At 41.5% G+C, this 27,784-nt stretch overlaps 1 protein-coding gene across 1 annotated transcript in view; it reads right to left on the reverse strand.

Annotated features, from left to right (window-relative positions):
- tbca (tubulin cofactor a) overlaps positions 1–27,784 on the reverse strand; it is an 83,839-nt gene that overhangs the window by 48,406 nt on the left and 7,649 nt on the right. The window contains exon 2 of the mRNA XM_043721323.2: positions 7,144–7,249. Within this exon, the coding sequence (XP_043577258.2) occupies positions 7,144–7,249 (106 nt within the window). The remainder of the gene's footprint in view (positions 1–7,143; positions 7,250–27,784) is intronic.

Genomic DNA, 27,784 nt, shown 5'->3' on the forward strand with positions numbered 1-27,784 from the left:
ACATACAACAGTGCCAAAATATCATTTGGATATTTTACTAAGACATCTGTATTTTAAACAAACCTGATGCAATTGAGTAATGGACCAGTCCAGTTCCAGTTTTTAAACAATAAATTATACTACATCACACATTAAACCAAATCAATCTCTTTTAAGAATGATACACTGGGTTCCAATTGTATTTTATAAAATGCAAAGTATACAGTGAGTACTTCTACAACCAACTAGAAATTTTCTAAGAATCCAATGACACTATGCAAACAGACATAATGAAGACAGATTACAGACATTTAGCTGCCAAGGTCAATAACCAAAGTCTATCTTCACTACTAATCTACCTCAAACTCATTTGGTAAAAGCAATTTTTCATTGATTTCAAAGGATTTTGTTATTTGCTTCTATGATGGATCTGCAACAAAATTTCTTGAAATGGTCAAAGACGTAATTAGATTCAATTGCACAAACTCCATATTACCGTGCCTGTATAAATATAGGATTTAAGATTAAGGAAGGGTAAAATGAAGCAAAACCAATAAATCCACCCAGTGATAATTCTCCTAACTAAAGACCCCCTGATCCAAGGTATTAACATTCACACAAGAACATAAAAGAAATCGGTTCTGAAGAAACATTAACTGTTTCAGTCTTCACAGATGCTGCTGGATCTCCAGAGATTCTCTTACATTTTCTGTTTTATACCAAAGAAATCTTTGGTAAAACATCAAGATAGGATTCATCAAGATTTAAAGCAACAAGATTATCACAACATACTGATAATGGATCACCTGACTTGGAAATTAAAAGTTAGACTATACAAGGGAGGTAAGCCCAAGCGATTTCTAAATTTTGAGATCAGTAGAATGACCTTGAGAAGCCCACTTGAAACTTCAACACATATCCAAAAGCAAGGTGTTTGGAAACCAGACAGACATTGTTCCATAAGCATGCTTATGGAACAGAGAAGAACAGAGTAAGTAGGGGAATGAAGAGGCTGGTCCAAAATGACGTTAACAGCAACAACTGTGCACAGAGGGCCTCCGTCCATCGCAGTGCTTTAAAATCTGCTTTCACTGTAATTTCTGCCTATTCCCCCGATAGAAAGCTGAGGTGGGGGGGGGGGGGGGGGGGGGGGGGGGGTAAAGAAAACTTCAGGAAAATCTGACATGGTGAAACAATTCCACTTAAGTCAGATCCTGATACAGATAAGGTTATCAGAGTAAGGAAGCACTTAAGCAATGAGGCAATAACTGCTCATTGAGAACGTTAAGAGAACATCGAGTTGAAAGTAAGGATCAGCAGAGTAATAAATGAAGGAAGGAATAAACAAAAAGAGCAGCTAGGATTAGGTAACATCTAAATCATCTATAAAAGGCTAGCACACAACTTCAGTGACTAGCAGCAAATGAAATGTCGGCCTTTATTTCGAAAGAGAATGAATGATAAAAAGAGGAGGTCTTGTTAAAAGTATGTAAGGCATTAGTCAGACCACACCTAGAATATTGTGAACAGTTTTGGTTCACTTATCCAAGGAATAATATACTGGCATTGGAGACATTCCAGAGAAGGCTCACTGGGTTGACTCAAGGCATGGAAGGACTTTTGTCGAGGAGAGAGTATTTGAGCACGTTGGTTAGAGCTTATGGCAAAAAAACGACCTGACTGAAACATGTAAGGTTGTTAGATGCAGAGTGGTTGTTTTCACTTGTGGGAAAGACTAGATGCAGAGGGATGACCCATCTCAGTCTCTTGCTAGAGTCCTCATCACTGCAGATGCCAGTCTTCAGATAACTTGCATGATACCAAAAAAATGCTGAAGGCCCAGAACATAGCAAAGCTTCTGTCATAGTGACATTCTGGCTGCAGTATCAAACACCTGCTTTTGCTCCGCTAGCCCCTAGTCACACTGTTCCAGTCTAGCAACCCAACAGTGTAGGAAAGTGTCCATGAAAAATAAAAGAAATTAACCTGGCCGATTACCACCTCAAAAAGTCCAAAGCAAAGTGTTGTCAATAAGCAGTACTTAGACAAACATCCACACAGATACTTATTTTGGCTTCTGCCAGAGTCAGTTCTGATCTCATTACAGACTTGTCCCAAACATGCACAAAAGTGGTTACTTTCAGGAGGCAAGAATGATTGCTCTGGACATCAAGATAATATTTAAATGAGATTACTATCAAGGAATTCCAGAAACACTGGTCAATAGGAGTCAGGAGTTACACCTAGTGCAAGAAGAGTGATTGTGGCATTGATGGCTAAGTATCACAGCTCCAAGACTATTATTGTAGGAGTGTCCTTAAGGTAGTATCCTAAATACAATTATTTTCAGTTTTTTTCATTAATGACATTCTCACCAGCATACGGTCAAAATTGGGAATATATGCTGACAATTGAACAGCATTCAGTGCTATTTATAGCTCCTCAGATATCAAAACAGTCTGTCCATATGTAGCAGAACCCAGAGAAGATTCAGGCTTGGGCTCAAATGGCAAGAAATATTCATGCCACACAGTGAAGGCAAACAATCACGCTACGAATGACAGACGCAACCTTCTTCCCTCGACACTCACTCAATGATATATGTATTTCTGAAAACCCATTCAAAAACATCTTGGGAGTTACCACTAATAAGAAACTAACTGGACCTGCTATATAAATACTGTGCCTACAACAGCAGAGTAATTCTGTGGCAAATAGATCAGCTGACTCCTTAAAACTTGTCCATCCCTACAAAACTGAAAATGTGTTGCTGGAAAAGCACAGCAGGTCAGGCAGCATCCAAGGAACAGCAGAATCGACGTTTCGGGCATAAGCCCTTCTTCAGGAATGAGGAAAGTGTGTCCAGCAGGCTAAGATAAAAGGTAGGGAGGAGGGACTTGGGGGAGGGGAGATGGAAATGCGATAGGTGGAAGGAGGTCAAGGTGAGGGTGATAGGCCGGAGTGGGGTGGGGGCGGAGAGGTCAGGAAGAAGATTGCAGGTTAGGAAGGCGGTGCTGAGTTCGAGGGATTTGACTGAGACAAGGTGGGGGAATGAGGAAACTGGAGAAATCTGAGTTCATCCCTTGTGGTTGGAGGGTTCCTTGGCGGAAGATGAGGCGCTCTTCCTCCAACCGTCGTATTGCTATGGTCTGGCAATGGAGTCGTCCATGGACCTGCATGTGCTTGTTGGAGTGGGAGGGGGAGTTGAAGTGTTGAGCCACGGGGTGGGCACTACCTACAAAAGTAAAACTTAGGCATATAATGTATATATTCTCAACTTGCCTGGATGACTATTGTTCTGGAATGGTGGGGGTGCAGAATCTGGGAGAGATGCTCTTTGGAGGGTCAGTACAGAGTCGATGGACCAAATGGCCTGCTTCTGCACTGTAGGGATACTATGACTGTATGATCGTCACACCATATCTGCAGTGGTTCAAAAATGAAGCTCAACATCACTCTTTCAGGGGAATTTTTAAATCGACAATAGGTGCAGGAGTAGGCCATTCTGCCCATCGAGCCTGCACCACCATTCAATATGATCATGGCTGATCATCCTTAATCAGTACCCTGTTCCTGTCTTATCTCCATAACCCTTGATTCCACTATCCTGGAGAGCTCTATCCAACTCTTTCTTAAATGAATCCAGAGACTGGGCCTCCACTGCCCTCTGGGGCAGAGCATTCCACACAGCCACCACTCTCTGGGTGAAGAAGTTTCTCCTCATCTCTATCCTAAATGGTCTACCCCGTATTTTTAAGCTGTGTCCTCTGGTTCGGCACTCACCCATCAGCGGAAAAATGCTTCCTGCCTCCAGAGTGTCCAATCCTTTAATAATCTTATATGTCTCAATCAGATCCCCTCATTCTAAACTCTTCTAAACTCAAGGGTATACAAGCCCAGTCGCTCCAGTCTTTCAGCGTAAGGTAGTCCCACCATTCCAGGAATTGACCTCGTTACCTACGCTGCACTCCCTCAATAGCCAGAATGTCTTTCCTCAAATTTGGAGACCTGAACTGCACACAATACTCCAGGTGTGGTCTCACCAGGGCCCTGTACAGCTGCAGAAGAACCTCTTTGCTTCTATACTCAATCCCTCTTGTTATGAAGGCCAGCATGCTATTAACTTTCTTCACTACCTGCTGTACCTGCATGCTTACCTTCATTACCCAGATCTCTTTGTACTGTCCCTTTACCTAAATTGATTCCATTTAGGTAGTAATCTGCCTTCCTGTTCTTGCCACCAAAGTGGATAACCATACATTTATCCACATTAAACTGCATCTGCCATGCATCTGACCACTCACCTAACTTGTCCAGGTCACCCTGTAATCTCCTAACATCCTCCTCACATTTCACCCTGCCACCCAGCTTAGTACCATCAGCAAATTTGCTAATGTTATTACTAATACCATCTTCTATATCATTAATATAATTTTGTAAAAAGCTGCGGTCCCAGCACTGATCCCTGCGGTACCCCACTGGTCACTGCCTGCCATTCCAAAATGAAGCCTTTATCACTACTCTTTGTTTCCTGTCAGCCAACCAACTTTCAATCCAAGTTAGTACCTTGCCCCCAATACCATGCGCCCTAATTTTGCTCACTAACCTCCTATGTGGGACTTTATCAAAAGTTTTCTGAAAGTCCAGGTACACTACATCTACTGGATCTCCCTCGTCCATCTTCAGAGTTACATCCTCAAACATTTTCCAGAAGATTAGTCAAGCATGATTTCCCCTTCATAAATCCATGCTGACTCTGACCTATCCTGTTACTACTATCTAGATGTGTCGTAATTTTATCCTTTATAATAGACTCCAACATCTTTCCCACCACGGAGTCAGACTAACTGGTCTTTAATTTCCAGTTTTCTCTCTCCCACCTTTCTGAAAAAGTGGTATAACATTAGCCACCCTCCAATCCGCAGGAACTGATCTGAGTTTAAAAAGGATTTATTCAGTTATAGAATGTAAGGGGTGGCTGGCAAGGCCTAATAGCTCTTGAATGAGTGACATGTTTGGCCATCTCAGAGGTCAGTTACGAATTAGCCACATTGCTGCATTATCAGAATTCACATCTAGCCCAAACTAAGCAAGGGTAACAAATTTCCTTCCCTGAAGGATATGAACTGAGTAGGGTGCTTTTTTTTTAAAATGATAATTGATGATCACTTCATGGTTAACATTACAGAAACTTGTTTTATAATTCCAGATTTTGCTAACAATGTAAATTCCACCAACTACCAGTGTGGAATTTGAACCTATGCCTCTTAAACATTAGCCTGGGCCTCTGGATTAGTAATTCATTGATATTACTATTACACCATGAGCTACCCTTTAAAAGATGGACAATAAATACTGACCTTGGTAATGGTCACATTAGTATTTGCAATGTTTAAAAAAAGGGCAGTAGAGAGGTCTCAGCGAATCACAATTTATACAACAGGAGAAAATGGTGTTGAAGATGTTGTTAAATTTGGAAGGGTTCAGAAAAGACTTACAAGGATGTTGCTGGGGTTACAGGGTTTGAGCTACAGGGAGAGGCTGAATAGGCTGAGGCTATTTTCCCTGGAGCGTCACGGTTGAGGGGTGATCTTATAGACATTTGTAAAATCATGAGGGGCATGGATAGGGTGAAATTTTCCCAGGATAGGAGAGTCGAAAACTCAGGTTAACGGTGAGAGGGGAAACAAATAAAAGGGACCTAAAGGGCAACTTCCTCATGCAGAGGGTGGTGCATGTATAGAATGAGCTGCCAGAGGAAGTGGTGGAGACTGGTACAATTATAACAACATTTAAAAAGCATCTGGATGGATACATGAATAGAAAGGGGTTAGAGGGACATGGGCCAAATGTTGACAAGTGGAACTCGATTAACTTTGGATATCTGGTCGACATGGATGAGTTAGATCAAAGGGTCTATTTCTCTGTTGTACAACACTATGACACTATAACTCTGATAGGCAGAGGCATTGTCACTGAAACAAACAAAGGGAACTAAGTTTCCCCAAGCACGTGGGTAGCTCAAAATGTGGCACGAGAAATTAACATCCTTTTTGTTTGCATAGAACAGGTGCCTCAACATAAATTTATGCTGCACCCAACAAGTGTAAATAAGCTCGAATGACCATCTAAAGCTGGTTGTTAGTGTAACTATCATCACACTCCAGCAAGTATGCCCCAGTCATAGAATCAAAAGCAGACAGTATCAACAAAATCACAAAACAGTTCAATAAAAGAAAAATTGCCTGTTGTGGATTTGAAGAGTACCTGGCTTACCTCAAGTTACTTAAAAAACAAAGTTTCTCATAAACTTGAACAAGTTAAGCAAGTTGTTTTACACTGCTACAATGCAGTGACAATGCAAATGACATTCTTGGTAGCTAATGTCATCGCTAGTCATTCTGTATACCACACAATTCAGTAACATCATACACAAATTTCAATGTCAAGTCACTCTTTTTCATGGACACTAAAAACTATAACCCAAGGTACATGTGGTGCTCTTGCCTTTAGCGCTTCTTCCAATGGAGGGTAAATTGCATCAGCTGAAACAGAATATTAGGTGGCAGTCAGGAGGTTGCCTTCCCATGTTTGCCCCGATGCCATAATACTTCTTGAGATCCAGTCATTGGTGTGAACTGGGAAGGTAACTTCCCCCTGACTGTATGCAATCTCTGGCAGATTTGTATTTTTCGTCGAACAGGACATTCTCAGGGATGGTGATAGCAGTAATACCTTATAGACAATAGGCATAACTATGCCAGAATGTTGCTCAACTAGTCTATGGGACACCCCTCAAATTCAGCACAGGCTCACTGAGGTTAGCATGAATGACTTTATAGGGTCAATAGGGTAAGCCATTGTTCTTTCCAGTGCCTAAGTTGATGCCAATTAGACTTTTAATGCCACATTAACTGATAAATAATTATAATAATTAACTAAATAATTAAAATCTTCAGGGGGTGGATTTAACTTTCGGTCCCCAGATCACGAGTGTAGACATCTGGATTACTAATCAGTTAAGTTACTACAGTTTCCAAAAAGGAGTTGATATTTTAATGATTTGTTTCATCTGGGATAAACACTAATAAGGGCATAGTATCTTGGAGCTGTTATGCTCAATAAGTTATTCCAAGTACAACTTAAAACCGAGAAGCAACTCACCTGCTTTTTAACCAAATATTGATCATTCCCATCGACTTTCATTTTCTCAACCTTTTCTTCCTGTTGTTTTACTTCTTTTTCATACATGAGCTTTTCCTTTGCTAGCCTGTGTAAAATAATTACAATGACAGTCAAGTCAGATGTATATAATTAAAAGCTTTAGGGATACATTTATTACATCAATGTCGTATTAAAGACACTCCCAGAGTATCAATTCATTACTTGAGTCATGATTTCTCCTGTACATCTAAAATCATACATCATAAATAATATCTTTCCTAGGGTGAAACTTTTATTTTAAAAGTTTTAATATTCAAAGGACAAACTGACATATTGGCACTAATAGCATAATTACTGAATGCACTTTTGTTTCCTTTATGACTAACATGGAAAAACTTGCCCACCTTTTCCTTAGATTGCATAAAAATGGCAGACACCATAAATCCAACCATTTGTAATCTAACTGCATGCTCATTAGCTGCGATCCGTGGCGCGTTGAGCTCCTTTCTGTTCATTCCACTAATCTCCTGTCTTTACTCCATTTGTTTGCCACTTTTGCTGCTGCTCCTCTACAAAATACAACGCTGCCCCTTCTAAGATTAATTGATCATCAATTTAGTCCTAATTTGGATCAAGTCAGGTGGTAAATGGACCACTTTTGCTTGATTGTTAGTGAAATGTGTGCAAGTACATTGATAAATTTTGATTATTTGTCAATTACCACCAAATGAACTAAATCTATTGAATAAATTCCTGCCTGATTGCCATAATAGAGTTTGAAAATATTGCTATTGATAATGATTCCCATTAATAGTTTCTTCCGGCTGCTGTTGCCTGGTTGTCGGCAAGACAACAAAGAATTCATTTTTCATAACATCAGCTGCATGTGCCTGAGCAATCCTTCATTAATCAGTTACATTACGGGGCCGATCCTCTGTAATGTGTGTTGCTTTGCTCAGAAAGCTTAAAACACTTTGTCATATTTTATGTCAATTACCAGTAATTTTAATATCCTTCCATCAAAGCATCTTGTAATAGTTAGCATATGCTACAGCAAGAATTTTAAGCTTCTTTGAGATCACTTGTCTTACAGTTATGCTTGTGTTTAGTCATGCTGTCTTAGGGTGCAATAAAATAAATAAATGACAAGCTAATGAAAAGCAATTCTATAGTCTTAATTTGTATTTTGTATGCTAAGTCACTTATATGAAGGGTGGAGCTGAGCTTATTTTAAATGAATCTGCCAGTGCATTTTCCTGAAGTTAATGGAAACGCAGCTCTCTGGAAAATGGAAAAAAGAATTAGACTCGACATACACTCAACTGCTTTAATACTGCATTTTTGAGCCATGTAGCTAGTGCCAGTTCAAATGACAAAACTAAATTACTGTTGTCATTTTATTAAGAGCATCCGCTGCATCTGGCACTAACTCAAATGTGCAAAATTGCAGGAAAACCATGCACTGTACTTTCAATGACCAAACAGTGGAGGGAAGATGAATCAGTGCTTCATTTTACTTTGCACTAGGACTACAGATCTTGCACAAGGTCACACACATACTGGTAGATCTGCACCTAGTAGCTTCTGACTTTATAAATGGTTCAGAAAGTGAACTGTCGCTCAACAAATTCAATTTCAGCATCTATAGAATATACTATCATGGACAGAAACCGTTTTAAATGAAGGTTAGAAATCACGAAAGCCCGAGGAAGGAACGAGATAGTACTCACAATACATAATTTTCAGTTATAAATTAGGCCTTAGTGAATTAAAAGAAGATCATGTTAAATTGAGGGACCACAAGTCAGCAAAGGTGGTATGATAAGTAAACTAGTACATGATTCTAGCATAGCTAAACTTTATACAAAAGATAGGATGGGAAGCCAATTTAGAAACAAACAAACAAACCAATCAATCAATCAAGCCTGGGAGGTACCAAAGATTCAAATTAGAGTTTCAGCAGCAATTGTCTGAGGTGGCAACAAGTGCCAATCACAGTGCAATGGATGTTTTTCATTTGCTCACAGCAAGAGGTCATCCCTGGCTAGGCCAGCATTTATTGCCCATCCCTCATTTGCTCTTAACTGCCTTCTGGGCAATCACATTATCATCAATCTTGTCACATGTGAACCAGATCAAGCACGAACAGCAAAGTGGTTAGCTCCCAGCTGCTCTCAGAAATGGTCCAGCAAGTGACCAAGTTGCATCAATTGCTTAAAAAGGAAATAAAACTAGTCAGACTACATGGAATCGACTAAGGCACCAAAAACAATGTCAACAAACTCAGCTTGGTTAACAGTAAAGTCTTCCTTACAAATGTTTGGTGCAAGTGCCAAAATGTTTTTTCTCCTCTCGTGGGTCGATAGCATCACTGGCTGGCCTACAATTGTTGCCTGTCCATGTTACCCTTGAGAAGGTGACGATGAGCTGATTTCATGAACTGCGGCAACCCATGAGCTTTATTTTGACCCAAATGGCATAAGGGAGGGAATTCCAAGACTCTAAGGAATATCAATACATCTCCAAGTCAGGATGGTGAGTGGCTTTGTTGGGAACTTGAAGGTGGTGGTGTTCCCATGTACCAGCTGCCCTTGTCCTTCGACAAGGGAGGGTTTGGAAGGTACTGTCTAAGAAACATTGCAGAAAGTTGCCAATGTATTTTGTAGATGGTACACACTTGCTACTTTGGGGAGGGGGTGCATGCCGTGCATGTGGTACCAATAAAACAGGCTTTGTCCTGGATGGTGTCAGGCCTAGAGTGTTGTTGGCGCTCATCCAGGCAAGTGGGAGATATTCCATCACATTCTTGACTATGGACCTTGTAGATGGTTGACAGGCTTTTTTTTGGTGGGGGGGCTGTTCAAGGATGGAGTTAATTGCTGCAGGATTCCTAGCCTCTGATCTGCTCTTGCAGCCACAGTATTAATATGCTGAGTCCAGTTGAGTTTCTGGTCAATGGTAACCTCTATGATGTTGATAGTGGGGGAAATCAGTGACGGTAATGCCATTGAACGTCAAGGACCATTGGCTAGATTATCTCTTCCTGGAATAGTCACTGTTTGGCATGGATGTTACTTGCTACCCGTCAGCCCCAAATTGAATATTGTTCAGATCTTGTTACATTTGAACAACATCTGCTTCTGTGTCTGAGGAGTTGTGACTAGTGCTGAACATCGTGCAATCAGCAAACATCCCCACTTTTGACCTTATGATAGAGGGATAGACTTTGAAACAGCTGAAGATAGTTGGGCCTCAGACACAACCTTGAAGAACTCTGGCAGAGATGTCCTGGAGGGGAGATGACTGACTTTCAACAACCACAGCCATTTTCCTACGTGCTAGATGTGACTCCAATTCCAGTTTTGCTGGGCTCCTCAATGCCAAACTTGATCAAATGTATATTTGATGTCATTCTTAATTCACCTCTGGAATCTATCTTTTGACAATGTTTGAATTAAAGACTGTAATGAGGTTAGGAGCTAAATGGCCCTGGTAGGACCCAAACTGGGCCTCAGTAAATAGGCAATTGCTGAGCACATGATGCTTGATTGTAGTGTTGATGACACCTTCCTTCATTTTATTGACGATCAAGAGTAGACTGATGGAGCGGGAATTAGCTGGTTCGGATGTGTCCTCCTTTTTGTGTAGAGAGCATACTTAGGCAATTTTTCACATTGTCAGGCAGATGCTGGTGCTGTAACTGTACTTGAACAGCTTGGCTCGGGGCGCAGCAAGATCTGGAGCAAAATTCTTCAATACTACTACTGGAATGTTGCTGGTGCACATAGACTTGAACTGCATGTGGAGGGAATTGAATTGACTGAAGACCGGCACCTGTGATGCTGGACACCAATGGTAACATCACCGAATATCAAGGGCCATTGGCTAGGTTCTCTCTTATTGGAGATAGTCACTCCTCGCAACAAGACTGGGAATCCATGAGGTGATGTGAGTCATCACAATCTGTCACCCCATAGCATACATCATGGTGTTACCTAGCGCATCCCCCAATCTACTACTACCACCACCACCAAAAAAGGGGAATACTGCTTGTTCATCAACGACTGCAGGAAGACATGCTAGGAGTATACCTGGCATACCTAAAAATGAGGCATCAACACAGTGAAACTGCAAAACAGGACTCCTTATGTGCCAAACAACAAATAGAAAGTGACTGACCAGACTAAGCAATTTCACAATGAACAGATCAGATCTCGGTTCTGCAATTCTGCTACATCCAGTCATGAATGGTTAATGGGAAACAAGATGACTTACCGGAGGTGGCAGCTCCTCAACAGGTGATATCCATCCTCAACAGTAGGGAGCCCATCACATCCGTGTAAATGACAAGACTAAAGCATTCACAACAATCTTCTGCCAGAAATGTTGACAAAATGACCTACTTCTGCCTCTTCCAGTGATCCACAATTTTCACTCTTTAGTCAATTCGATTCACAGCGTGTGATATTGAGAAACACTGGAGGCACTGGAAACTGCAATGCCTGTGGAACTTTGATGACATTCCAGCCATTGCACTGAAGGCATGTGGTCCAGAACTTGCCTCATCTCTAGCCAACCTAAGACAGTAGCATCTAACCAACAAAATGTGGAAAAATCCACCCAGGTATACTCTTTACAAAAACAAACAAAACTAATCTGGTCAATTATCTCTCAGTCTCCTCTAGATCATCAGTATAGATGACAAGAAATTCAGATGCAAGGTGTCACCAGAGCTATCAAGCAGTATTTGCTTAGTGAGAACCTGCTCACTGAAGTCTAGTTTGGGTTCTGCCAGGGTTACTCAGCTCCTGACCTTAGACCATAAGACATAGGAGCGGAAGTAAGGCCATTCGGCTCATCGAGTCCACTCCGCCATTCAATCATGGCTGATGGGCATTTCAACTCCACCTACCCACATTCTCCCCATAGCCCTTAATTACTTGTGACATCAAGAATTTATCAATCACATTAAAACCTTAATTCAAATATGGATAAAGAAAACTAAATTCCTGAGGGAGGGGGAGAATGACTGCCCTTGATATCAGAGCTGCATTTGACTGAGTACTGCACTAAGGAGCCTCAGCAAAACTAGAGTCGATAGGAATCGGGGGGGGGGGGGGGGGGGGGGGGAAAGAGAGCTCTTTGCTGGTTGGAGTCACAATAGGAAGATGGTTGTGGTTGTAGAGGCCAATCACCTTAGTTCCAGGTGCAAGAGTTCCTCAGTGTAGTGTCCTAGGCTCAACCATCTACAGCTACTTCAACAATGACTTTCTTTCCATCATAAAAAGGTCAGAAGTGGGGATGTTCACTGATGATTGCACAATATTCAGCACAATTCGTCACTCCTCAGATACTGAAGTAGCCCATGTCGAAATGCAGAAATCCCTTGAGGACATGCAGACTGGGGCTGATAAGTGACTGAAAACATTCGCGCCAGGAAATTATCATCTCCAACAATAGAAAATCTAACTAACATTCCTTGGTATTCAAGGGTGTTACCATCCTTAAATCTCCACTTTCAACATCCTAGAAGTTACTAAATAACCAAACATCGAACTAGGCTAGCCATAAATATATACAGTGACTACAGGTTAGAAAGCCTGCAGCAAGTAACTCTTCTCTGGATTCCCCAGTGCACAAGTCAGAAGTGTGATGGGTTACTCCCCACTTACCTAGATAATGGAAGGTCCAAAAACACTCAATTGCTGGACATCATCCAGAACAAATCAGCCTGCTTGACTGATACACTTCCACTCTTTCCATCATTGATGCTCAATATCAGCAGTCTGTACCATATATTAAAATATGCTTTAGGAATCCTTAAACAGCAATTTCAAAAAAGCCACTCACTATCCTGACTTGGAAATATTTCCCTGCCCCTTCAGTGTCACTGGGCCAAAATCCTGGAACTGTCTGCCAGCCCCAGATTGCAGCAGCTAAAAATGGCAGCTCATCTTCACCTACTCAAAGGCAACAAGAAATGGTACTAAACACTGGCCTGTGATGCCCATATCCTTGAATGAAGAAATAAATAAAAGTCTGCTCAGAAGACTCTTAATATATTCATAGCTGCGTCAATCTCTAACATTCTGAATAAAATCCACACTATTCTTTCAAACAAGAATATTCATTCAAATCCCAATGTTAATAGACCCTTAAAAACCTCCACATCCAGATCTTAATTTGTTCGTTTGCCAAAATCTACTCCATTCTCCCTTGACACCATGTTTTGTTGAAATTCATCCATTTGTTTGAGATATATTCTTTCCAGAGTAACAAATAGGGACAGAAACATTACCTCCTCCCACCTTTGGTGACAGTGACAATAGGTGCAGGAGTAGGCCATTCTGCCCTTCAAACCTGCACCACCATTCAATATGATCATGGCTGATCATCCTTAATCAGTATCCTGTTCCTGCCTTATCTCCATAACCCTTGAGCACTCTATCCAACTCTTTCTTAAATGAATCCAGAGATTGGGCCTCCACTGCCCTCTGGGGCAGAGCATTCCACACACCCACCACTCTCTGGGTGAAGAAGTTTCTCCTCATCTCTATCCTAAATGGTCTACCCCGTATTTTGAAGCTGTGTCCTCTGGTTCGGCACTCACCCATCAGCGGAAAAATGCTTCCTGCCTCCAGAGTGTCCAATCCTTTAATAATCTTATATGTCTCAATCAGATCCCCTCAGTCTTCTAAACTCAAGGGTATACAAGCCCAGTCGCTCCAGTCTTTCAGCGTAAGGTAGTCCCACCATTCCAGGAATTGCCCTTGTGAACCTACACTACACTCCTTCAATAGCCAGAATGTCTTTCCTCAAATTTGGAGACCAGAACTGCACACAATACTCCAGGTGTGGTCTCACCAGGGCCCTGTACAGCTGCAGAAGAACCTCTTTGCTTCTATACTCAATCCCTCTTGTTATGAAGGCCAGCATGCTATTAACGTTCTTCACTACCTGCTGTACCTGCATGCTTACCTTCATTGACTGGTGTACAAGAACACCCAGATCTCTTTGTACTGTCCCTTTACCTAAATTGATTCCATTTAGGTAGTAATCTGCCTTCCTGTTCTTGCCACCAAAGTGGATAACCATACATTTATCCACATTAAACTGCATCTGCCATGCATCTGACCACTCACCTAACCTGTCCAGGTCACCCTGTAATCTCCTAACATCCTCCTCACATTTCACCCTGCCACCCAGCTTAGTACCATCAGCAAATTTGCTAATGTTATTACTAATACCATCTTCTATATCGTTAATATAAATTTTGTAAAAAGCTGCGGTTCCAGCACTGATCCCTGCGGTACCCCACTGGTCACTGCCTACCATTCCGAAATGGAGCCATTTATCACTACTCTTTGTTTCCTGTCAGCCAACCAACTTTCAATCCAAGTTAGTACCTTGCCCCCAATACCATGCGCCCTAATTTTGCTCACTAACCTCCTATGTGGGACTTTATCAAAAGCTTTCTGAAAGTCTAGGTACACTACATCTACTGGATCTCCCTCGTCCATCTTCAGAGTTACATCCTCAAAAAATTCCAGAAGATTCGTCAAGCATGATTTCCCCTTCATAAATCCATGCTGACTCTGACCTATCCTGTTACTACTATCCAGATGTGTCGTAATTTCATCCTTTATAATAGACTCCAGCATCTTTCCCACCACTGAGGTCAGACTAACTGGTCTATAATTTCCTGGTAATAAATCAACAGTTAAACTTACTGAAAATCAATTGTGTACAATATCAAGAACAAGAAAAGTTAAACTGACTGTAACCAACTCGACTCTTCATTCTTGACTGCAATCCTACTTTGCGTGCTCAGCAAATGTCAAAACTTTTGCTTTCCTCTGGAAACATCGAATTGTGTCTAGAACCCATTCATATTTGATTCAAATGATCTGGAAGGGGGTATTAAATTGACATATAAAGTATAGACCTAATGGAACTTTTGCCGTGAAAATGTCCTGTAAGTATACTCAAAAATTTAAAAGGGACCGAAGGGGCAAACTTTTCAGAGGGTGATGCTTGTATGGAATGAGCTGCCAGAGGAAGTGATGGATGCTGGTTCAATTACAACATTTAAAAAGGTATCTAGATAAATATATGAATAGGAAGGGTTTAGAGGGATATGGGCCAAGTGCTGGCAAATGGGACTAGATTAAGTTCGGATATCTGGTTGGCACGAACGAGTTGGACTGAAAGGTCTGTTTCGTGCTGTACATTTCTAAGATTGTAAAGTTCAACTTAGAGAAGTAATGCATATAATGCAGTTTTAAATGCTCCACTATCATTTACAATGATGACCATCAGAACACTTGTGCTACTTTGCAAAGCGCTAGTCTCAATATGGTTTAATAACATACACATAATGAAAGCTTCTCAAATTCAGGAAATGCAAATTTAATGATAGCTCATAGCAAACAGCTTTAATAACTTTTAGCCTTTGATCACATAACAGGTTTAAGAATACCACTTGTCATTACTTCTGCAAAAAGATTTATTTTTAAATATAATCCTTCGTAAAACTGGTTTAAGCATGGCCATTTTAATTAAAGATCATCAAGGGGTGTTGCCTTAAGCAATCCCTTGGATAAGGATGACCTTCTCCTACTTGTAGCTGTGGGTCCTGAGGTGACTAAATAGTCCAATATTGGATGCGCATACCAGTTGACGAAGCAAGTAGGTGGCATGCTCTTATTTTTGTACTCCTCCCTGGATGTCACCTGAATATTAAGAAACTTTCAGGGGTTGGAGATGCTGAAGTATTTTGCAGAAAGGCTTCAAAAAACATCCTTCTAGCATTTTCTCTGCCCTCCTGATCAGTGGGCTCAGAATAGAGTTTATTTTGGAGGGTTTGGTAGCATCTATGAAGAAAAAGCAGAGTGAGCATTTCAGGTCCAGTAACCCTTCTTCAGAATTGACGGTAGATAGAAAAAGGCTAATATGTATGCTGACAATGGGGTGGAGGAAGGGAGGAGTAAACAACAGGTGGAGATGGAACCCAGATAGAAAGAACAACAACTGGACAGACAAAGAAATGGATACAGGTAAATCTGGGTGGAGCAAAAGCTGCTTACAGGGACCATTAGTAGCTAACAATATGCTGGTTGTGGTAGTAGCCTGTGTGATGACAAGGCCAGGTTGTATGGGGTGGGTAAGGACCTGGGATAAGGTGCTCAGGGCCTAAATTATTTAACTTAATATTGAGTCCTGAAGGTTGCAGGGTTCCTAAGTGGATAATGAGATGCTGTTTTTCCAATTTGCGCAGAGTTTCCCTGGAGCACTGAAGTCCAAGACAAAGAGGTTAGCCAGCGAGCATGGTGTGTTGAAGTGGTAGGCGACAGGAAGCTCAGGGTCACTTTTCCTGACAGAATGTAGGCTTCTCACAATATGGTCTGCTCTACATTGTGGAGATATAACAGGACTGGCCAAATGCTTTACATCCACAATTCTGAAGGGTCATTAGACCAAAAGATGTTAACACTGCTTTCTCTGCATAGATGCTGCCAAATCTGCTGAGATTTTCCAGCCATTTTTTCAGTTTCTGATATCCAGCATTCGCATTCCTCCATTTTGAAAGACTTGACTCAGCCACATGGAGACACGACCCACCAACACAGCTAATTAATGTAACCAATGTTTCCATGCTGGGGATGTTGGCCTGAGAAGGATACCAGAACGGAAATGTCCATCCTGCCATTGCATTTGCAAGATTTTGTAAAGATATCAATGCTAATATTTCTCTAAAAATTTGAGGTGGCCACTGTACATGCCTCCAAGGCACACAGAAAGGCAGGTCATACAGACCATGAAATTGACACTTTTTCAACAAACATTCAATTCCACAAATGGCCTAAGGCTACACTGGCACACTGGAGACAATGTTGAATTTCATCATCAATGTCTCCCTCACAGAAAAGAGGCCCTCAGGATCATTTTTTGGGATGGGGGTAAGGGGTGCAATATGGCAGGATCAGGCTGATTGAGGATCTTTTTAGCCCAAGGACCATCCTTTCAAATGTCTCCATTAAGGCGATGATGATGATGGTAATAATGTTTTAGAGGTCAGCCCGAGTGCACACAGAAGCTTAATCTATATACTGCTGCTTGACACTAAGAATTTAGGATGCACTTTGTTCTGTATTGGAGGCCAAACTTAACTGTTTCCCCACTCAACCTGAAGAAAAACTCCAGATCAGCAAGGAAGTACATGGATAGGAGGTGAAATTCTTATGTGGAAGATGACGAAGTACAATGATGCACTTGTATTGGCTCTTTAGTGGATCCACTGGTGAGAATCACATTTGCAAGCTTTTGTGTAGCAGTCAAAGAGGGAGGACTAATTTCCACAGAGAGCTAAATTTGAGAATGACTTGACTGGGAGCAAAGTAAATTAGGAAATCCAGAATCCACAGTATGATTCCAGGGAGTACCTCTTCAACCACACAGAAGGCGATGGAGGATGATTCTTGTAACTGATTTAGGTATCACAGGCAAACTCAGCATTTATTGCCCATCTTAAATTGCCCTTAATAAGGTGGAGATGAGCCATTTCCTCGATTACCTACACCACCATAAAGACTGTATAGACAATCTACAGGGCCAACAAGGAAAGAGTGCCAAGGTTTTGACCCAATGACAGTGAAGCAATAGCAATATATTTCCAGACCAGATTGGTCTGAGACGTGGAAGGAAACTTGTCATGTTGCCCAGGTTAACAGGGATCATGAGTTGAAGGGTGTTGCCGCAACTTTCTTGAACGCTGAGGTACTCCAAAGCAGCTTGTAAATGGTTCACATCACCGTGTACCCATGGCAGAGGAAGGGATCACATAAATTACTGGGTGGGATGCTAATTAACAACTTATCCTGGTAGGTGTCCATCTTAAGGAATGTCATTGGAGCTACATTCAGCCAAGTGTAGAGTACTGGAGGGTACCAAATCACACCCCTAACCTGTGCCTTATGGATAGTGAACAAATCTGGAGAGACAGAAGTGAGCTACTCAATGCATAGTATTAATATAGATAGTCAGGTTTAAGTTTCAAGTCAATGCTAATCCATAATTTATTAATCATGTGGGATCCAGCAATGGCAATGCTGCTGAACATTAAGCAATGATGGCTGGATTCTCTAATCTTGGAGATCATTATCCAAGATTTGTGATACAAATAGTAGAGTCATAGAGATGTACAGCATGGAAACAGACCCTTTGGTCCAACCTGTCCATGCTGACCAGATATCCCAACCCAATCTAGTCCCACCTACCAGCACCCGGCCCCTATCCCTCCAAACCCTTCCTATTCATATACCCATCAAAATGCCTTTTAAATGTTGCAATTGTACCACCCTCCACCACTTCCTCAGGCAGCTCATTCCATACACGTACCACCCTCTGCGTGAAAAAGTTGTCCCTTAGGTCCCTTTTATATCTTTCCCCTCTCACCCTAAACCTATGCCCTCTAGTTCTGGACTCCCTAACCCCAGGGAAAAGACTTTGTCTATTTATCCTATCCATGCCCCTCATGATTTTATAAACCTCTATAAAGGTCACCCCTCAGCCTCCAACACTGCCCTAGCCTATTCAGCCTCTTCCTATAGCTCAAATCCTCCAATCCTGGCAACATCCTTGTAAATCTTTTCTGAACCCTTTCAAGTTCCATAACATCGTTCCGATAGGAAGGAGACCAGAAGTGCATGCAATATTCCAACAGTGGCCTAACCAATGTCCTGTACAGCCGCAACATGACCTCCCAAATCCTGTACTCAATACTCTGACCAATAAAGGAAAGCTCCTAGATTATAAGCCTTCAACAATAATGTCTAAGGTTATAGGCCTCTGACGACCTGAACTATCTTCCTTTGTCCAACGTATGACGCCAACTAGTGAATCACTTTCTTCAGTTACCAGTGACTTCACTTTTACAGTTCATCAATTGCTACCTTCCTGAAGAAGAGATATACCTGAAACGTTGACTTCTCCACCTCATGATGCTGGCTAGTTTGCTGTATTCTTCCAGCATCCTGCTTGTCTATTTTGATATGAAGGGCAGTCTCTTCCATTTCATCTCTTAAATTTAGCTCTTTTGTTTAAGTCAGAAATTGCTTCTTAGTAAGATTTGTATTAATATATTCATGCATTAAAACACTGAAGCAGTTTCAAAGCTCTCAGAAAGGTGCTGCCAACTTAGGACAGTGCGTTGTACTTTTTGAACATTTGTAATGGTTTTCTTTAATTGACACTAATGTGAATTCGTTTATGTTCAAGTTGGAATTTTTTCAAGTGCCAATCATTTCAAACCATAATCATGGAATGAGAAATTATTACTTAACCCTATCATGTTTGCTCATTCCACAATACTCTCATTTGCTTAGATGGATATAACACTAATACTGTAACTTTACACTTTACAGGACTGGACAAATCATATAACTGATAAAGTACTTCAATATCCATGAGCATTTTGAAAGTCTATCTTGGAATCAAATCTCAGTTAATCAAGGAAAGATGTGACAAATTATTTCTAAAAGACAATCAACTTCATAGTATGTTGCTACATATGTACAAGGATTGTTAAAACCTCAAGAGAAGATACAGAAAATAATCAAAAAGGTTAATGGAATATTGGCCTTTATATCTAGTGGTCCAGAATTAAACTGCAGAAGTTAGGCATTACCTATGCAGAATTGTAATTAGACTATGTGAAGTAGTGTGACCAGTTTTGAGCGCTAAATATTAGGAACGACATAGTGGCCTGCAGGGTACAATACAAGTTTACTAAAATTATTCCTGGACCCCAAGGGTTAAATTATTTTGACAGTTTATACGAAGCAGCATATTCCTTCAAATTGAGAAAGATCAAGGTGATTGGTCGGTATAAAAACAGTGGAGGAGATACATCCTATCATTAATTTTTTTTCAAAAACAGAGCTTGACATTTTAGGAATGAAATATGTTTACACACAAAGAATTATAAAGGTTTGGGTTTAAAACAGCAAATAATGCTAAATCAATTGCTTACTTTAAATCTGAGTTTGATAGGTCTTTATTATCCAAAGATATTAAGGAATTATGGGACAGAGACAAGTGTGCGTAGGTTGAGTTAGATCACAAATCAACAAGACATCTCACATTAGCAGAGCAGATTCAAGAGGCTAAAAGCACAACTCTTGTTCCTTGGTTTCCTTCTTCAGTTAGGACGAGGGTATTCATGAAGTTTGGTCATGAGATGGTAAATCGAAACGGGTATATGATTCTGCACAGCATCTCACAGATGCTTATTTTTGAACTGCAAGCTATATTCCTAATCTATCCCACCAAACACATTGATACTGCTACCTAACACATTAAAGAATATCCTCATTGAGACAGAAATATAGATTCCACAGGGACAGGAGAAAAAAAAAAAATCTTATTTCTTCCAGTGATGCTAAAAATGGCAAAGGGTTCTTTGTTATTAATCAATACCTTTTCCCCATTGGTATATAACGAAAGGTTCTTTCATAGTCAAGGCTCAGATGTGTAATTATGGTATGCCAACAACATTTAAATATGAGTGTTAAAAGAATGTTACAGATAAACTAAAAGGATTGCACTGTGAATTGTTTTAGGCTTATTCTAATCTACTGTTGTCAGTTTGGTTTAATCAACACTAAACGATCAGCCTAAATTAGCACCACATTGACAGCTTTTTTGTTTCCTTAAAAACCTTGCGCTTACACTTATGGATTCCAAAACCTGTGCAGATCATTAACAATTTGTCTGAATCATACCCAATCTAGACTCAACTAATATTGTTTCAGCTAATTTTAAAACAATATACATGAGATTGCAATTAATAAGATGTAAAGTTTTATTTCCAATTCTATTAATTCAGTGAATTACCTTTTACTTTGGCCAATTATGCATTTTGTGATCACTAACCCCTTTTTAAAAAAAATTCCTAATCAACATGTCTAGATATGTTATCATACACTTCTGAAACAGATAGAGCTTGAACCAAGGCCTCTCATTCAAAGGCAGAATCATACACTATCACTGCGCCAAACACACTTTTCAAATAAAAACAAAATGCTGCACAATTTTAAAAAGGGAAAAAATTTAGCCCCTCATTGATATAATTAAGACAGTCAAATGGAATTGCTCTCCAGAAATCAGATGTATTTCATATAGCAAATGTATCACATGGCTTGGATAACCTAACTTCAGGTTTACAATATGGCAGAATATGAGAACTTGCTATTATTCATCCATTTGGAAAACACCACAAAATTAGATCACATAGTATGAGGGGTAATTTATTAATTAATCAAATAATCAATAGGCCCCTTATCTCAAGAAGGATGTACTGGTCCTGGAACATCTTCAGGAGGAGATTCATGAGAATGGTCCCAGGAATGACCAGCCTAACAGAGGAGGAACATTTGAAGACTCTGGGTCTATATTTGATAGAGTTTAGAAAGACGAGGGGGATCTAACTGAAACTTACAGAATACTCAATGGCCTGGCCAGAGTGGATGTTGGGAAGTTGTTTCCATTGGTGGGAGAGACTAGGACCCGAGGGCACAGCCTTAGAGTAAAAGGGAAGACCTTTTAGAATGGAGATAAGGAGAAACTTCTTCAGCCAGAGTTGTGAATCTACGTAATTCACTGCCAGACAGAAGGCTGTGGAACTAGGCCTTTGAGTATATTTGAGAGAGAGAGAAAGATAGGTTCTGGATTGTCAAGGGTTAATGGGAAAAAGCAGGAGAATGGGGTTAAGAAACTTAGCCATGATTGAATGGCAGAGTAGACTCGATGGCTGAACGACCTAATTTCTGCTCCTGTGTCATATGGTCTTAAAGTAGAGAGTTGGAAAAATGGTTCTTTTCTAGTTGGTTAGATGTAACTAATAGGGTGCCACAACTACTTACAATCTTGATTAACGGCTTGAACGCAGAAATAGAAGATACTCTAGTGGTGCTGTGATGTTATCTCTACCTTTGGACCAGGAGGCCTGGGTTCAAATCCCATCTTCTCCAAAAGTTTGTAATAACATCACTGAACAGGTTAATCAGAAAAATAGAAGGCACTATAGCCAAGTTTACAGATGACACTGAAATAGTTGGATAAGTATAGACTTATCCATTTTGATTGAAGGAATAGAAAGATAATTTTTTTTTAAATGGAGAGAAACTTCAGAGTACTTCAGTGCAGAGATATGAAGGTGTCCATGTGCATTTGCAGATAACTAGTCTCCAGGCAGCAGGTAATAGAGAAGACAAATGGAATTGCAACTGTACAAGGTATGATTGAGATTGCACCTGAAGCAGCAAAAACAATTTTGGTTTGTCCCTTTGAAAGTAGGCTGATGGGCAGTCGGATTTGTCCTGCTTTTTACGGACGATACCTACCTGGGCAATTTTCCCACATTGGCATAAATATACCGGAAGAGCTTGGCTATGGCAGCAGCAAGTTCTGGATCTCAAGTTTTCAGTTCTATTGCAGGATTAGTTGGGGCAGCACAATGGCTCAGTGGTTAGCACTGCTGCCTCAGTGCCAGGGACCTGGACTCAATTCTAGCCTCGGGCAACTGTGTTGAGTTTGCACATTCTCCCAATGTCTGCGTGTTTTTCCTCCGGGTGCTCCAGTTTCCTCCCACAATCCAAAATCTATGCAGGTTATGTGAGTTAGCCATGCTAAATTGCCCATAGTGTTCAGGGATGTGTAGGTTAGGTGCATTAATCAGGAGTAAATATAGGATAATTGGGAGGGGGAAAACGAGCCTGGGTGGTTTACTCTTTGGAGGTGTGGACTTGTTGGGCCGAAGGGTCTGTTTCTACACTGTAGGGATTCTAATATTGTCAGGGCCAACAACCTTTGCAGTATCCAGTGCCTCCAACCATTTCTTGATATCAGACAGAGTGAACTAAATTGACTGAAGACTGGTATCTACGATGCTGAAGACCATGACGGAACCCAACTGCCCAATTGACACTTCTGGCTGAAGATTGGTGCAAATGTTTCAGCCTGATCATCTTTTGCATTGGAAGCAGCTCAAAGGAGGTCTGATTTGATGGATTCCAGAAATATGGGGCTTGCCTGATAAAGGGAGATTGAGCATCTTAAGCTTATACTCTCGAGTTTAGAGGAATGAGAGGCGATCTAATCAAGGTACATAAAGATGCTAAAGGGGATTGACAAAGTAGATGTAAAAAAGCTGTTTCCTCTTGTGAAATAATCTAGAACAAGATGCAATTGTTTTAGGATAAGGGGTCGCCACAAGCTTGACACACCAATAGACAATAGGTGCAGGAGTAGGCCATTCTGCCCTTCAAGCCTGCACCACCATTCATTATGATCATGGCTGATCAACCTCAATCAGTATCCTGTTCCTGCCTTATCTCCATAACCCTTGATTCCACTATCCTTGAGTTCTATCCAACTCTTTCTTAAATGAATCCAGAGACTGAGCCTCCACTGCCTTCTGGGACAGAGCATTCCACACACCTACCACTCTCTGGGTGAAGAAGTTTCTCCTCATCCCTGTTCTAAATGGCCTACCCCTTATTTTTAAGCTGTGTCCTCTGCGTCAGGACTCACCCATCAGCGGAAACATGTTTCCTGCCTCCAGAGTGTCCAATCCTTTAATAATCTTATATGTCTCAATCAGGTCCACTCTCAGTCTTCTAAACTCAAGGGTATACAAGCCCAGTCGCTCCAATCTTAAGATAGTCCTGCCATTCCAGGAATTGACCTCGTGAACCTACACTACACTCCCTCAATAGCCAGAATGTCTTTCCTCAAATTTGGAGACCAGAACTGCACACAATACTCCAGGTGTGGTCTCACCAGGGCCCTGTACAGCTGCAGAAGAATCTCTTTGCTTCTATACTCAATCCCTTTTGTTATGAAGGCCAGCATGCTATTAACTTTCTTCACTACCTGCATGCTTGCCTTCATTGACTGGTGTACAAGAACACCCAGATCTCTGTACTGTCCCTTTACCTAAATTGACTCCATTTAGGTAGTAATCTGCCTTCCTGTTCTTGCCACGAAGAATCATGCAGTATGATTATTGCACCATGGCTCTTAATGGTACAACTTTTGGATGTATGTTTGCTCACTGAGCTGGAAGGTTCGTTTTCAGATGTTTCGTCACCATAATAGGTAACATCATCAGTGAGCCTCCGGTACAATTTTTGAAAAGGTGCAAGAACAGTGATGTGCCCCTTTAAAATGACAAAATAAACTAAGAAGGTTGTTAAAGCATAAAGATCATTGGCTTTATTAAGAGTGGAAACAGGTAGTTATGATTGTGTACAAAAACTACTCTCAATTCTGCGACTCGGGGTCTTTATTTACTTGTGCCTGATGCATTGTATGCTTGGTTCTCCCATCCAGGGGTTCAATGCTCTCTGAAAGGGGATATTAGATTAGATTTCTTACAGTGTGGTAACAAGACGTCCCCATCGTCTTCGGCCCAAGACGTCCCCATCGAACTTCTGAAGAGTAACCCACCCAGACCCATTTCCCTCTGACTAATGCACCTAACACTATGGGCAATTTAGCATGGCCAATTCAGCTAACCTGTACATCTTTGGATTGTGGGAGGAAACCGGAGCACCCGGAGAAAACCCACGCAGACACGGGGGAGAACGTGTAAACTCAACACAGACAGTCGCCAGAGGCTGGAATCGAACCAGATTCCCTGGCGCGTGCACAGCAATGCTAACCACTGAATCACAGTGCCCATTGCCTGGTGTCTCTCAGTCCCCCCCACCCACTCTGTTGCAGGAATCCCATCTTGATGGTGGAGAACACCTGAAGTTACAACAGGGGGGTTACGACTGGGTATTCTTTTCATCCTTTACTACTAAAAAGTAAGGGAGTGGTGGTACTTATTCAGAAAAATCTTCCGTTCACATTATTAGAGCATCTGAAAGATGATCAAGGACGGTTTGTGATACCGAAGGCCCTACATGGGGAGGAATATGGCATTTTAAATGTCTATTGCCCTCCGGCGCATCCCCTCAAATTTTTGGTTAGCCCTTTTCTAAGTTGAGTGCCTTTGGAACACAGCACATTATTATTAATCGGGCTCTTTTTAAAAAGGTATTGTTAATGGGGCGGGGGGTGGGAGGAATTTTAATTGCCTTTTGGATCCAACTGTTGTCAGGAGGCCTAGTGAGCCCCCAACTATTTCTTCGCAGGCCAAGTAGTTGGATGACTTATGTGAGGAGTTAGGGCTGGTGGATATTTGGAGAGTTTTCACACTACCAGCAGGGACTTCAGCTTTTTTTTCCCCAAACCCACATAAATGTCACATGAGGATTGATCTTTTTCTAGCTCCCTCCACCCTTCTGGATTCAATTATGGGATGTAAAATTGGGAATGTAGCTATCTCTGACCACGCAGCGGTTATTTGGAGGTTAAGGCCAAGGTTTGTGGCACTGGCATCTGGATCCTTTTCTCCTTAAGGATCCCAAATTTGTGGAATACGTTTTGAAGGAGTTTCAGTGGTTCTTGACCATCAAGTCAGGCACGGCTAGCAATCTGTCTATGCTATGGGATTATCTATTTCCTATTTGGCTAGCTGGAAATGACAGAAGGCGAGGCGGGGGGGGCCTCAGATGGACAGCAGAGTTCTACTTGAGATGCAGTTGAAAGCCACCAAGGTGGCATATTTTGCGCAGCCTTTGGTGACTAAGCTACAGCAGATCATGGCCTTCGAGCTGTCTTGCATTCAATACTTACATAAACCGCAAAGAAAGAACTGGCTTTTACTATACAAAAGGCTGTTCGAGTAGGAGGATAGGCCAGGGAAATGTTTAGTATATCTGACTAAGAAAAAGCATGCTCCCCAATCCATTACTGTAATTAGTGACAGCACCGGGGTCCTTAACATACAATGCCAAAAGGATTCATGAAGCTTTTCGGAGCTTTTACTCTGAAATGTATCAGTCCGAAGGTTTGAGAGGACAGGTGGGCTAAAATGGATGCTTTTTTTTTTAAAAAATAAAGAAAAGAAGCTGGACCTCCTTAATGCCCCCTTGACAGTTCAGGAAATACATGAGGCAGCTAGGCAACTTCAGAGTGGGAAAGCACCTGGCCCTGATGGTCTCCCAGGTGAGTTTTATAAGGAGTTTATAGGGATTCTGTTAGGGCCAATGTTAGAGATGTACAATCACTCCTATATGCATGAATACTTACCATCTTTGAGAGAAGCCAATATTAAAGGAGGGAAAGGTTTCTATGGATTGTGCCTCATACAGGCCCATCCTTCTACTAAATTCAGATTTCAAGATTCTGTCTAAGATCTTGGCGCTGAGATTGGAGAAGGTGTTGCCCCATATTGTCAAAAAGGATCTCGTCAAAGAGGACCAGACGGGCTTTATAAGGGGCCGCACGTCTTCTAATAATATTAGACGGTTCTGAATATGGTCCAAGTTTGTTGGCGACGAATCGACCCAGGGTTGTTGACTTCGTTAGATGCAGAGAAAGCATTTGACCGATGGAATGGCCGTATCGCTTATGTCTTAGAGCGGTTTGGGTTGCTTGGGGTTTTTGTTGGGAGGGTGGAGGTTTTATAATTGCCACCCTCTGGCCACAGTCATCTCCAACAGGGTGAAGTCTGGCAACTTTAGGATTGGTAGGGGTAGTCGTCAAAGCTGCCCCCTATCACCAATGTAAACAACAACGGTGAAAGAGCTGCTGGCAAAGGCGATTTGTCAGAACATCCACATAACCGCTCCGGAAGTGGGATTGAGGGTACACAAGATTACACTGTATGCGGATGATGTCCTTCTGTTTTTAATTGAACCCGATGACCTCCGTACCCCATCTGATACAATGCATCATTCATTTGGGGCTATTTCAGGATAGAAGATCAATTTTGCAAAAAAAATCGGAAGGTATGCCTTTGGGGAACCTTAAGGAAGTGCCAGAGGTTGAAAGTGGCCCTAGGTTCCCTTTTAAGTGGTTACAGGTGGGTTTCTGATACTTAGGTATCTTTATTACCCCCATGTTTGATCGGTTATTTCAGACTAACTTTGCTCACTTGGTTGATAATATTAGGTGGATCTCCAGCGATAGGAGGCTCTTCCAATTTCATGTTTGGGCTGAATAGCCCTCATTAAGATGAATTTGCTTTATCCCATGCGTATGCTCCCTATAAGGTTTTCCCAGGTCAACGCAGCAGAAACTTAGGGGTTGGTTTAGTTCCTTTGTCTGGAATAGTGGGTGGCCCCTCAAACTTAAAATTGCAGTTGCCTCAAGGAGGGGGAGGAGTCTATTTCTCAGATATCAGGAGGTATCATTTGAGTTCCCTGCTGTCGTGTGTGCGCAATTGGGCAGTTAATGAATCTGGGCTCAATATGGCTGGAGAGGCACCCCCCAGGCAAAAGTTCCCTCTTATTAACCTGTTGATCACTGATAAGATGAGGACAGTTATGGACCATTGCCAGAACCCCATTGTCATTAGTATGGTCAAGGCATGGATGGCGACATGTCAGAGTGAGGGTTGTTTATCCAAGACTTTGCCACTTATGCCCATAGTTGGTATGCCAGGGTTCTGACCAGGGATGATGGACTCAGGGTTCAAACTATAGGCAGTGAGAGAAGTTTCCAGTTTGGGAGACTTGTTGGAGGGGGA

Source organism: Chiloscyllium plagiosum, unplaced genomic scaffold (genome assembly GCF_037043375.1).
Source record: "Chiloscyllium plagiosum isolate Xiang-an unplaced genomic scaffold, Cpla_swu_hap1 HiC_scaffold_2, whole genome shotgun sequence".
Taxonomy (NCBI): Eukaryota; Metazoa; Chordata; class Chondrichthyes; order Orectolobiformes; family Hemiscylliidae; genus Chiloscyllium; species Chiloscyllium plagiosum.